Below are 12965 nucleotides of genomic sequence, written 5' to 3'. Positions count from 1 at the left end.
TGGCTAATTATATGTTTCAGAATTAGTATTTCCAAGCAAGAGACCAACGACAGGACCAAGAAGTAAGTGTCTGTGTTATTTGTATACTTTAAAGCATGGAGAGGGGAGGAGAAAGTGAGGATAAAAGAGAAGAAATAATGTATGTGTGGTAAGAAACCCTTTGATAGTGGTTGCATTTAGCAAGCATTTATTAATCATTTTCTGCATATCAGGTATTAGAGATACTTAAGATTACTTTTTAAAAGTCTATGCCCTCTATAGATTTATAGTATAATGGGAGAGACCTTATGTGAACAATTTTTGCAATGTGATAATAATACATAACAAATCTAAACTAGTTATCATATTGTTTCTTTGGTAATACTTTGTGTATATCTGAAAAACAGACTCTCTTAATATAACTATAATACCATTACAGTTGACTGAACAATGCTGGGGTTAGGGGAACCAACTCCCTGCACAGTAGAAAATCTGCATATAATTTAACCTACTAATAGCCACAAACTTACCTACTAATAGTCTACTGTTGACTAGAATCCTTACTGATAAGCATAGTTAATTAACACATATTTGTATGTAATATGTATTATATATTATATTCTTACAATAAAGTACTAGATAGAGAAAAGAAAATGTTATTTAAAAAATTATAAGGAAGAGAAAATATATTTATTATTCATTAAGTGGATCATCATAAAGGTCTTTTTTTTTTTTTTTTTTTTTGGGACAGAGTCTCACTTTGTTGCCCAGGCTAGAGTGAGTGCCGTGGTGTCAGCTTAGCTCACAGCAACCTCAGACTCCTCAGCTTAAGCGATCCTACTGCCTCAGCCTCCCGAGTAGCTGGGACTACAGGCATGCGCCACTATGCCCGGCTAATTTTTCTATATATATTTTTAGTTGTCCATATAATTTTCTTCTAATTTTTAGTAGAGACGGGGTCTCGCTCTTGCTCAGGCTGGTCTCGAACTCCTGACCTTGAGCGATCCACCCGCCTCGGCCTCCCAGAGTGCTAGGATTACAGGCGTGAGCCACCAAGCCTGGCCTAAAGGTCTTCATCCTTGTCATCTAGATGTTGAGTAGGAGGAGAGAGAGAAGGAGCTAGTCTTAGTGTCTCAGGGATGACAGGCAGAAGAGGTGGAGGAGGTGGAAGGGGAGGCAGGAGAGGGAGGCACACTTGGTGTAACTTTATGTCATAATTTCTATCTGACTTTTTTGCTTTTTCATTTCTCTAAAAATGTTTCTATATGGTATTAATTCTTCTACCATTTGCTTTAGTTTCAGTGCCTATATATCGTAAAAGGGTCCATTCATAAAAGTGAAAAAAGCAGTCTTGAATAATGGGAACTCTTCGACCAGATTGTCTAATGTTAATTTATTTTTCTGGCACTGTTTCTTCTACGTCTTCTTCCTCATAATATGGCACTGGTTTGGAAGCGCTCATTTCCATCAAATTGTCTTCTGTTCATTCGTCTGGTGTGATTTCTATTAGCTCTTAAGTAGTTTCTCCAAGATCCGTATCTTTCACCTACCCAGTCCCACCTTTTTTGCCATACCTGTAGTCTCTTTCATGATTTCCTTGATTGGCTCTGTCATAAATCCTGTGAAGTCATGCATAATATCTGGACACAGTTTTCTCCAGCAGGAATTTATTGTTTCAGGCTTGATGGCTTTCATGGCTTTTCCTGCAGTGGCATCTTCCGTGGTGTGATCCTTCCAGACGTTCATGATTTTCTGTTGAGGTTCTCTTCCATAGTGTTTTTCATGATGTTCTTCCTATTGGGGTTCTCTTCCATTGCGTTGACAATCCTTTCCGTAGAGTACTGTGTGATGAATCTTAAATGTGGTTATGACTCCTGATCTAGAAGCTGCCTTAGAGATACTGTGTTTGGGGGCAAGTAGACCAATACCTTTAGTGTTTAACTCATGGGGTTCTGGGTGGCCAGGGGCGTGGTCCAATATCAAAACAATTTTAAAGGCAATCCCTTACTGGCAAGGTACTTCCTGACATCTGGGACCAAACCATTGATGGAATCAATCCAGAAAAAGTGTTCTCAACTGTCTAGGCCTTCTTGTACAACCAAAAGACTGGCGGCTGGTGTTTATCTTTTCCCTTCAAGGCTCATGGGTTAGCAGCTTTATAGATAAGGATAGCCCTGGTCGTACACTGAACTCACTTGCATAAAACAGTAGAGTTAGCCTATCCCTTCCTGCCTTAAATCCTGATGCTTTCTTCTGTTCCTTGCTGATAAATGTCCTTTGTGGCTTCCCCCCTCCCACCCTCCAGAATAGGAAACTTCTATCTGCATTAAAAACCTACTCAGGCAGATAATCCTTTCTCCTCAATGATTTTCTTAATGGCATCTGGGAACTCGTCCGCTGTCTCTTGGTCAGCAGAAGCTGCTGCTTCTGTTATCATGACATTTTTAAAGCCAAACCTTTTCCTAAAATTATCAAACCATCCTTTGCTGGCATTAAATTTTCCAGCTTTAGATCCTTCACCTTCTTTTGCTTCAAGTTGTTGCAGAATGACTTTATTTTTTCTTGAATCATATTAGAATACATAAGAAAGACTCTAACATGCCTTTCTTATAGCAATCCAGCACCCACATAGAAGCTACATTTTCAATATGAGATAAAAAGATATTTCCCAGAATGCAAAGTTTTTGTGCCTGCTGGTGTAGCTGCAGCAAAGGCTTCGTGAATTTCCTTTTCTTCTTTTACAATGGTCCCTATACTGGATTCATTTATCTGGAAATAACGAGCAACCACAGCACCAGACCTCAGTTTACTGTACATAGCAATTGAATTTTTTCTTATAATGTCATGACTTTTCTCTGCTTATGAGGAGCACTTCCAGCATCAGTAGTGGTACTTTGTATGGGCTGCATGGTTTTATCCAGGGTTTACAGTACTCTACTAAACTGGGTGAAGGATATGCAAGAACCAGAAGAGGTCACTTTTTACTGCAGTATGCAATTTTCTGGAGAGATGAACTGCTCATTCATGTTTGTCACGCATGATTAGTGTCATGCAGTGTTTTAAGCCAATACTCTCAATATTTGAGCTCACCGCAATAGCAACAGGAGGTAGCTCTGAAAGTACAGTATGTACTACAGTTAATTTTATGCAGTTGTGATTTAATACTACCTCTTTACATTTGTTTACATTTCTGTCGACTATGAATGGTTCCATATATGATCTGTTAAGTAAATGTGTGTATAAGTTTTGATAAATTTTAACTTTTAATAACAGATTTGTATATATTTTTTGGTAGTAAATGGATAAAATAGACTAGTAGCTACATATAGTTTATGCATTCATGATATACCTTTTTCTTAAGTTTTTTGATGTTTCCCGGCTATGGTTTTTCATCGAGTTTTCTCAAATTGTCCCAAGTTTCAAAAAAACTTTCCAGTTCAAATCCATATTGTTCAAAGGCAAATTGTATATATTTTAAAGCAGTACTTTGTTAGTGTCAACTATCTAATGTTCAGATGTCCCAAATAATCTTACACATTTTCCTTTACAGTTGGTTCAAATCAGGATCCACACAGATCTACAATTGAATTTGATTGATATCTCTTGAGTCTGTTTTAATCTACAGATCTTTCTCATCCCTGCCGTTTTTTTCATTATCATTTGTTGAGGACATTAGGTCCTTTGTGCTATAGAATTTCCCACGTTATGGATTTTGGGATTGCAACTCCATAATGTCTTCCATTCCTGCATTTCCAGAAACTGGTGTTTAATTTAAGAAACTGGATCAAATTCAGACTCATTGCTGGTGGGGAGAGGGACATGTAACACTTAATTGATTACTATGACTTTCTCTTGCATTATATCAGGAGTTATATGATATCTGGTTGCCACTATGGTTTTCTACTTAAAATGATCTTGCTTCTTGTATTACATTAGTACATACTATAGAACAGTGCTATCCAATACAACTTCTTTTTAATGATGGAAATATTCTTTATCACTTCTGTCCAGTTTGGTAGCCACTAACCACATGTGACTATTGAGCACTGAGGAATTGAGTTTTTAATTTTAATAAATTTAAATAGCCATATGTGGCTCGTGGCTGTGGTATTGGAAAGTACAGTTATAGGACTTTCAAAGCAGTATTGAATAACAAAGGTAGCAGTAGACGTCTGTTCCTTATTTTAGCTTAAATTACTATACTGTTTCATCAGTAAAGGCTGAATAATATTCGTGTGTGTGTGTGTGTGTGTGTGTGTATCTGTCACGTTTTCGTTGTCCATTCATCCATTGATGGACACTTAGATGGATTCCTTACCATAGCTATTGTGAAAAATGCTGCAGTGAGCATAGGAGTGCAGATACCCCTTTGACATTCTGATTTCAGTTCCTTTGTGTATATACCCAGTAGTGGGATTGCTGGATCCTATGGTAGTTTTATTTTTAGTTTTTTCAGAAGCTGTCATGCCGTTTTCTATAATGGCTATACAAATTTACATTGCCACCATCAATGTACAAGAGTTCCCTACACTCTTATGAACACTTACTATCTTTTATGTTTTTGGTAAAGCCATTCTAACAGGTTTGAGGTGGTATCTCATTGTGATTTTAATTTGACATCAACTTTTGTGTACAACTCATATGTTATAATTACATGACCTCATTTTTCTTAATGGAACAGCGATCTAGGGCAGCCCTGCAGAGGTACCTGTTCTACTGTAATCGCTATATGAACCACATGCAGAGTCTACGCTTTGAGCACAAACTGTATGCTCAGGTGAAGCAGAAAATGGAAGAGATGCAACAGCACAACATGTCCTGGATTGAGGTGCAGTTCCTGAAGAAAGCAGTTGATGTCCTCTGCCAGTGTCGTGCCACACTCATGTACACTTATGTCTTCGCTTTCTACCTCAAAAAGAATAACCAGTCCATTATCTTTGAGGTAGGAGTAGTTTCTGGATGGGGAAAAAGCCTAGCTGTGTCATAAGACTACTTGATCTTTCATAGATAAGATATATAGAGCCTTAAAGGTTCTTGTTTGTTTGGAAAATGTGGGTAAACATATTATAGTATTTATTACGAGGATACAGGAAGTTTCTATTTCTTTTATCTTAAGCTACAGTCAGATTGATGTGGTTTAATCAGCTAGTGATTAAGTGTGCAGATTCTGGAGTTAGCCCTAAATTTGAATCTTTACTTCATCACTTTTTGGCTCTGTTGATTTGGAACAAATTACTTAACATCTTATTTCTCTATTTTAAAATGGAAATATCCATTTATACAGCACCTGGCACATCATAAGTTCTCAACGAAAGCCTTTATTTGGGTTAAACTAACCCTATGGGATCAGAAGTTAATATGGTGGTTTCCTTTGGTGGAGAAGTAATGACTAAAAGCGGGCTTTTAGCAATAAAAGTTTTTGAGTTTTTAGCAAAGAGCAGTTCCCAGAACCAGAAGATTCCAAAAGACTTATTAAGCCCTTTCAAATTGTCCTTAGTATCCTTCCAAAAGTAGTGGGTGAATCTTTAGCTCTTTTATTATTTTAAAAATTGTTCTGGAAAAGAAAGAACAAGTTGTTAGAGGTGAAAGCCTTTAAAGAACTTTGCAGGTGCAGTTAAACCACCTATGAAAATTATGGAATCATTGTTGAGAGTAGTGTACAGTCTACAAAGCAGCTAAAATGTTTTATCTTTTAGGTTTATTTTTGAAGCCAAAATTTACTGTGTATTCTTCTTGCAGAATAACCAAGCAGATCTAGAGAATGCCACAGAGGTGCTTTCGGGCTACCTCGAGCGAGATATTTCCCAAGATTCTCTGCAGGATATAAAGCAGAAAGTACAAGATAAGTACAGGTAAGATTTTTTTAAATAGCTGTTGAGTAAAACTTTGTGCCGGTGGTAGTCTAGTATGCCTTAGCAGTGAAGTTCAGTGACAGTGAAACTGAGTTTAGCGTATCCAGTAACGGAGCTGCTGCCATGTTTCTCACAGATTGCTTCTGTCCATTGGGACTCGAATTGTGGACAGTAGTACTGGTCAAGCATAGAGGAGGAATCCAGCCATTTATCCCACTGCTGATTGTACTTCTCTTCAGCTTTAACTATTTAGTTGCTGCCTTAGAAGGAAGAAAGAGCCCAAAAAGAACAAATGACCTTTAGGGTGAGGGTTGAGAATTGGATGTTGGTCTTAGCCTGGGAATCCTGTGGGTTGTGGCTATTGATAAATGAGCTATGAAACTTACCTTTTAGAGTTTTTATTAGATTTTTTTTATCTCTAAGGAGAGATTTACTTTGTCCTAAGAGCAGATGTTGCTTCAAGACATGCTGCCTCTTAAGCTAAAGATGCAAAATGTTTGATTTTTCTCAACATGAAGCTATTTCCCCTAAAGTTTTTTCCTGGCAAATGATAATATTTTTTTAAAGTAGTAGGAAAGTTTGGAAATTTGGAAGACTTGAAGATTTATTTCTAACTAATATTTTCACTTCCCTTAGCCAACTATAGCTATTATATTACATTTATAATAGTACTTTTATAGTTAACAGAGATTTTATAGATGTGAATAAATAACCCATGAAATTTTTTTTTTATTTTTTTGAGACAGAGTCTTACTCACATTGTTGCCCGGGCTAGAGTGCCATGGCGTCAGCCTTGCTCACAGCAGTCTCAAACTCCTGGGCTCAAGTGATCCTCCTGCCTCAGCCTCCCGAGTAGCTGGGACTACAGGCATGCGCCACCATGCCCAGCTAATTTTTTCTATATATTTTTAGTTGTCCAGTTAATTTCTTTCTATTTTTTAGTAGAGACGGGGTCTCATTCTTGCTCAGGCTGGTCTCAAACTCCTGACCTCGAGCGATCCGCCCGCCTCAGCCTCCCAGAGTGCTGGGATTACAGGTGTGAGCCACTGCGCTCAGCCAACCCATGAAATTACTTCTTTCTGAAACTATTTATTTGTAGAACTACAGACCGAATCATGATTTCTAAGGCCCATCTGAACTTCTAACACTTTATTGCTTTAAAATTAATTCCCCTGACTAGGAATTCTGGCTTTCAAAAAATACTGTTTTAATGTTAGAAGCAGTTTAATGTATCTGTACATCTAGTCCTGAAAATACTAGTTTCTACTAAAACAGGTGCTTGGTTCCAAGTCTGGATAAACTGTAGGGGTGCCTTAAAAATAAGTAAATGCCTTTCTTTTTTTTTTTTTTTTTTTTTTTGTTATTAGAGGCTGACAACAAGTTGTTTTTTTTCTCTTTGATTACAGATACTGTGAGAGTCGACGAAGGGTTTTGTTACAGCATGTACATGAAGGCTATGAAAAAGATCTGTGGGAATACATTGAGGACTGAGAATGGCCCTGCATAAAATGAACTCTGAAAACTTTACCATCTAGAGTGCTCATGCAATTAAAACAAACAAAACAAACACAAACAAGGAGGCACTAAGCCTATTCTGACACCGCTGGTCTGTAGTACCAGAATTCTGTTTTGTTAACGGAAAGTTTAAGTAAATTATATTGTAATAAAAAAGGTAGATAAACCATTGTACTACAGTATTCTAGGCCGCCAACAAAAGTGTGACAGACACACTAAAAGCCCTCCAACTTTAACTTGTAACGTAGCTTCATTCTCAAAGCTGACTCCTTTTTTTTCTTTTTCTTTTTCCTGAGTGTAGTACAGTTAAAATTTCAAACACCTCCTTGATACTGCTTTTCATGTCCAGACCAGCCATTTTGTTGTACTTTGGTAAAGGACCTCTTCTCCTTTCTCCCCTACACATACAAATACACCCACACACACACAGTCTGACTCTTTCTCTCATACTCCAAGGTCATGAGTGAATGATGATTAGTTCCTTGTAAAGAAAATCTTGGAATGGGGAAGGGGTAGGCAGCAAGAGGATTAAATAAACAACAAAAAAACTTTGTATATGACTTTTAAAACAAGAGGACAACACAGTATTTTTCAAAATTGTATATAGCGCATATGCATGGACAAAGCAAGCGTGGCACGTGTTTGCATAATGTTTAATTACAAAAAAAAATATTTATTCTTTAAAAATCTTCAAGATTATGTCTATTTGCTGTGCATTTTCTTTCAGTTTGCTTTATCTTTCCAGGGTTGGGGTTGGGATAAAAGGTGTGCTGGTTTAGCACCTCTGGAAGACCTAACTAGAGCTCTTCAGTTCCCCTTTCCTAGGGTTACTTTGCCCTTTCTGGTTTTGGAATGTCTGATGCTGGCCATGGGCCTCATGCCTTGAATTCCCAGCTCTTGATCAGGGACAAGGAGGTCAAGCTCTGACTAAAGGCCACGTCCTGATAAGAGCTGCAACAGGGAGTTTTGTTGCTGCAGTTCATGAATGATCCTGTCCCCAACCTAATCCCCCTCCATGGCCTCATGTCTCTACCCAAGCCCTTGTGTGCCCATGTCATGCACAGAGCTATAGGCTTCCTGTCACATCCAGAGGAAGCATTTCAAAATTTCTTTTCCTTTTTTGTTTTCCCTTAATTGCTGCTTTGAGCCTTTTGGTTTAGTTATGGCTCATCTCTCACTCCTTCTCTACATTAGGGTGTCAAATAGAATGTTTTGTTTTAAATATTAAAAAATAGCCATTCACTTAGTCTCAGATTGTGAATTTAAAATGACAGATACTGAAATTACTTGTGCGTGTTGCTGTGGGTTCAGTTTGAAGGCGAACACCCCTAGAACATATTCCCATCTAGTGCATTTAAATAGAAATCACTGAGTTTGCTTTTTTTCTATTGTCAGCAGATAGGAAAATTAATAATGCATTTTAGCTGTGATGTCCATTTTTATGAAATTTCTACTAAGAGCTATGTTAAAAGTAAAGGATGGTGGTGGTTTTATTAACTATATACCTGTTTAGGCCATTTAGGCTGTGGTGTTTTGCAACAGGTCAGCATCCCGAAATCTGTCAGTTTTATACAGGAGTGCAGAGTGAACTAGGCAACTAGATTAAGAGGTCTAAATATTAAATACCAGTTTGGGCTGAGGACCTCTTTGTCTTCCTTTAAATGTCTTGTGCCTAGGGAGTGTTTACCAATTGTGAGGCAGCTTTGTCTGCTCTTGCACTGTACATCTTATTACTCCATTGGGAAGTAGGTTCACTTTCCTCTGGCCTTTTGCCTAAGTTAGGCTTTGCTGAATCAACCCTACTTTTCCTTTTAGAAAAGGTTGTTACATGAGATGTACTTGCAATGTTCTTTTCCCATCAAAAATCAGTGAATGTTTGCTGAGTATATTATGCTGCTTCCTTAAACCACTTGTCGCTTTAGGATCAACTTTACCTGTACCTTTTCTCCTTCCCTCACTTGCCACCTCAGGTGCAAATCTGAACTCAGTGTCTGCTTCTTCCATATTCTCGTCTCCCCCACCCCACCGCCCCGCATTTTCCCCCCATCATCCATTTGACTTTATGTTACTTTAAATGACTGCATCAATCTTAAAAGACATTTATCAAAACTAAGGAGTTTTTGTTTTTGTTTTGTTTTTTGTTTTTTTTTAAAGCTTAAGTTCCTTTCCCTGGTAACTTTGAAAAACAGCCAGAGTTGCTATATAGAGAGATGTGGTTCCCTTAAAATGCTTTGTGTATGTGTGGGGTTTTTAAAAAATCTTACGAGTTAACTTTGCAGTATCTAGGTTTGAGTGTCATGAATCCTCTTTACATGCTCCCCTTGCAACAAGTATCCAAAAACAGTGTGTGCACTTCATAATATCAGCTCCCACCCGTGGAGGAACAGTGCTTTTTAGAGATGCTTTCTAGTTTTAGCATTGGCATACTACCTGAGGGTATTGCAGTTGTGAGTGCATTCCCTGATTTGTATTGATCAAGCTGAACTGGCCTTTTCTACTTCCAAGCTTTTAACAGCTATCATCATATTTGACAGAAGTCCCAGAGTTAATTGCTTTCTCTGTTAGTACCTTCAGTGCCCCCAGCTGGGATAGGCAAGCCATATTGTATGACAGCTTCCCTATTTCACCTACCTAAATCTTTTTATCAGAGGGCTCTATTCACAGTAAGCACCAGGGTCTCCTTGTCTTCTTGAGGTCAGTTACGTTGTCTTTTGAGAAGTGCACGCTTCATTTGAACAGCAGATTCATTGAGCAGCAGGTGGACTTTTAATGGTTTAAAATACAATTTTGATCCAAAGCTCAGGACAACTGCAGTGGTAAAATTGAGTAGCATACAATCAGATTCTAAATTCTGTGTAATGTGCTGCGACCCAGATGTATGTGTTTTATGTGTTTTTAAATAAATATATTAAATACACATGTGTATACATGCACACATATACAACAGATCCAATACTGACTTCATTTGAAATGGTTGAATCTGCAGTGTAATATTGGTTTAGCCATGATTAGGAACTGAAATTTAGTACAAGAGAGAAAAGGACTTAATGTGACATTCACTTAATTACAAATCCCGGTATAGAGCACTTGGGGGATGGAATGGGGTGGGTTGGTGAGACAATCAGATTGGTGAATTGATTAAATGCTCCTAACCCTGTAATTTTGTGCATAGAGCACCCTGAGCTGTGGAAATAACTGTTCTTAGATTTTCATTGTAACTGGACTGTTCAGGTTGCCCAGAGGGAAAGAACATTCCTAATTCTAATAAAATAAACTTTTATTTTGTTATTCCATTAGTTACTTATGTTTATTTTTATAGTTAAAAAAAATGACTAGGTGGCTAACAGCCACCTGTATTCTGTGCCTTATTCACTGTTCCTACTTAATATAAAATGTCAAGATTTGGTTCAGTTTCTTTGCAAGGAACTGTGAATGAGACCATCCCCCACACTTAACTTGGTTAATAAGGCCTTCAGAGCAATTTCTGAAAACTTTCCAATTTCTGTGTCTCAAACATTAAATTTAGATTGCTGTTTGTGTTATAACAGTGATACATATTAGATACCCAGTAGATCTTTGTCAATTTTTCGAAGATAAAATACTTTAAAAGTCATCTCAATTAACCTCAAAACTGCTTCACATTGCTTCGATTTAGCTTATTCTTACAGCTGATGTCTCCCATGGGGATGAAGGAAGAGTTGTCTTACAGAAGGTTCCAAAGTCAAGAGATACTTGTCATTGAGATTCTAGCTAAGTCCAGATTTTAGGATAATTTAATTATCTTATTTGTATCTATAATTACGAGAGTTCATTTATCACTTTCATCTTCAAAGCACTTTAACTTACTGTGTGAAACAAGTGAAGTAGAAATTGCTCTGTTTTACAAAGGAGGAAAATAAGTCTCAAGAGGTTAAGTAACTTGCCCAAGATATCACAATTCCTTCTATCTGGGACTCAAACCACATTGTACTACCTCTTGGTATCATATTTTCTTATCTTGGTCTCAGAATGACCTACTCTTTAGTACCAGAAAACTAGTTCTTAACTATTTTGTACTTTTTTAAAAAATCAGATGGGTAATGCGCTGACATCGCAGATGTTGTAACAAGGTTTGAGGGAGGCATATCTCACATGTGAGCGTGAAAACCTAATCACGTTTATGAACTACAAAAAGATCTCCTATTGGACTTTTAAACCACATCAAAAACTGTATAAATGCCTATCGCTGCTACTGTTGGAGGATTGCTGTATACTATCTCTCATCTTTAATTTGTTAGAGTTTGCAACAATGAGGTCCTGTGTTTTGTGTAATTGCTAGAAGCAGCCAGCCATGGATAGGAGTAGCTCTTCTCATCTCAATAGGGTAGTTATTCCTCATGAGGAGACTACCACGTGTGATAGTTGAGAATAAATGGTTTAGCATGATTTGATAAGTAGTGCCCAAGTGATTTGCTGTTGTTAGTCTGGTTATTCATTCAAATGAATTTCAAATGTAAAGAATTTTGGTTAGTCTACTGGAACTTGTTAGAGGATTTGTTTTATAACTAAACCAGGAATGCACAGAACAGCCAATATCCATTTGATCTCAGCCTTTATCCTTGGAACTGGATGACCTTTGGGGCTTTAAGATAACGAGCAGTGAGCATTATGGGAAAATTTTGACTCCTTTAGAAACAGGAAAATATATGGGCCCCTCAGATTTTTCACATATCTTTGGGGATAACATTGGTATATATCTGGTTTATTTTAAGGGATCTGCTTCTCAATTACCCAAGATGAAATAGCCAACTCAGAAATGCTCAATTGAAAATTGAATAGTGCCTACTATTGGAGTAGACAGTATGACAACTTTTGGATTTTCATTTTTGACGTTTTGTGGAATTAAATCCAAATTTTAAGGCAACTGTTGATCTTTCTTGAGGCAGTAGCATTAGGGTGGGAAAAATAATACGAGATTCTTGTGAAAAGCAGTTTTCTGGCTATGATACGCTGGATTAAGGCCATTTTCAGAGCAGGAGCTAATTAGTTTGTAAAGCAATCACATGTTGATATGTAGCACCTCTAACAGTGCCAAAAGCACAACCTTAATACCATAGTAATTCAGGGTTCTCAAGTAATCCAGGAGCCTCAAACTCAGATGTCTACAAGAGCCAGATAAATATTTTAGGAATGGACTACCCTGGCCTAGGTGGGCTTTGAGAGGATCCTGTACAATCCAGAATTAATGTGAATTCTCATAATTTTGAAATGTTGGCACTTTACAATATTTCTAAATGTGGGCCAAAGAAAAACTGCCTTAGGCTATCATTTTCCAGCTTTATTAGTCTTGGGTTGCAACTTAATGCCACTGTCCTGTCCATCTGACGTTATCTAGACCAGTGGTTCTCAAACTTGTCTGTGCATTGGAATCACTGAGAAGATTTTAAAAATACTAATGCCTGAGTCTCACAGAGATTATGGTTTAATTGCTTTGAGCCCTTTCCCCATCCCTACCCTTAACCGCAATGATTCTAATGTGCAAAGTTGAGACTTTTGATCCAGACTGAATTCTGTAGTTGCAAAGAGAGAGTATAGGTGAACAACTCTAGGTCATGAGGGGCAAAAGGCTTCAAGGCAAAT

At 37.6% G+C, this 12965-nt stretch overlaps 1 protein-coding gene and 1 pseudogene across 2 annotated transcripts in view; one reads left to right on the top strand and one right to left on the bottom strand.

Annotated features, from left to right (window-relative positions):
• The window catches only part of ARIH1 (ariadne RBR E3 ubiquitin protein ligase 1), a 113967-nt gene extending 103389 nt beyond the window's left edge, over nt 1-10578 (top strand). For both annotated transcript variants that reach the window (XM_069482350.1, XM_069482340.1), the window contains 3 exons: nt 4661-4921; nt 5719-5831; nt 7238-10578. In XM_069482350.1, the coding sequence (XP_069338451.1) occupies nt 4661-4921; nt 5719-5831; nt 7238-7322 (459 nt within the window). In that variant the 3' untranslated portion in view covers nt 7323-10578. The remainder of the gene's footprint in view (nt 1-4660; nt 4922-5718; nt 5832-7237) is intronic.
• An 834-nt stretch (nt 10579-11412) lies between these two features.
• On the bottom strand, nt 11413-11522 carry LOC138381234 (small nucleolar RNA U13; annotated as a pseudogene).
• Nucleotides 11523-12965: the final 1443 nt, after the last annotated feature.

Source organism: Eulemur rufifrons, chromosome 2 (assembly GCF_041146395.1).
Source record: "Eulemur rufifrons isolate Redbay chromosome 2, OSU_ERuf_1, whole genome shotgun sequence".
Taxonomy (NCBI): domain Eukaryota; kingdom Metazoa; phylum Chordata; class Mammalia; order Primates; family Lemuridae; genus Eulemur; species Eulemur rufifrons.
Note: the sequence above shows the minus strand (reverse complement) of the source record. Positions and strands in the feature narration are given on the sequence as shown.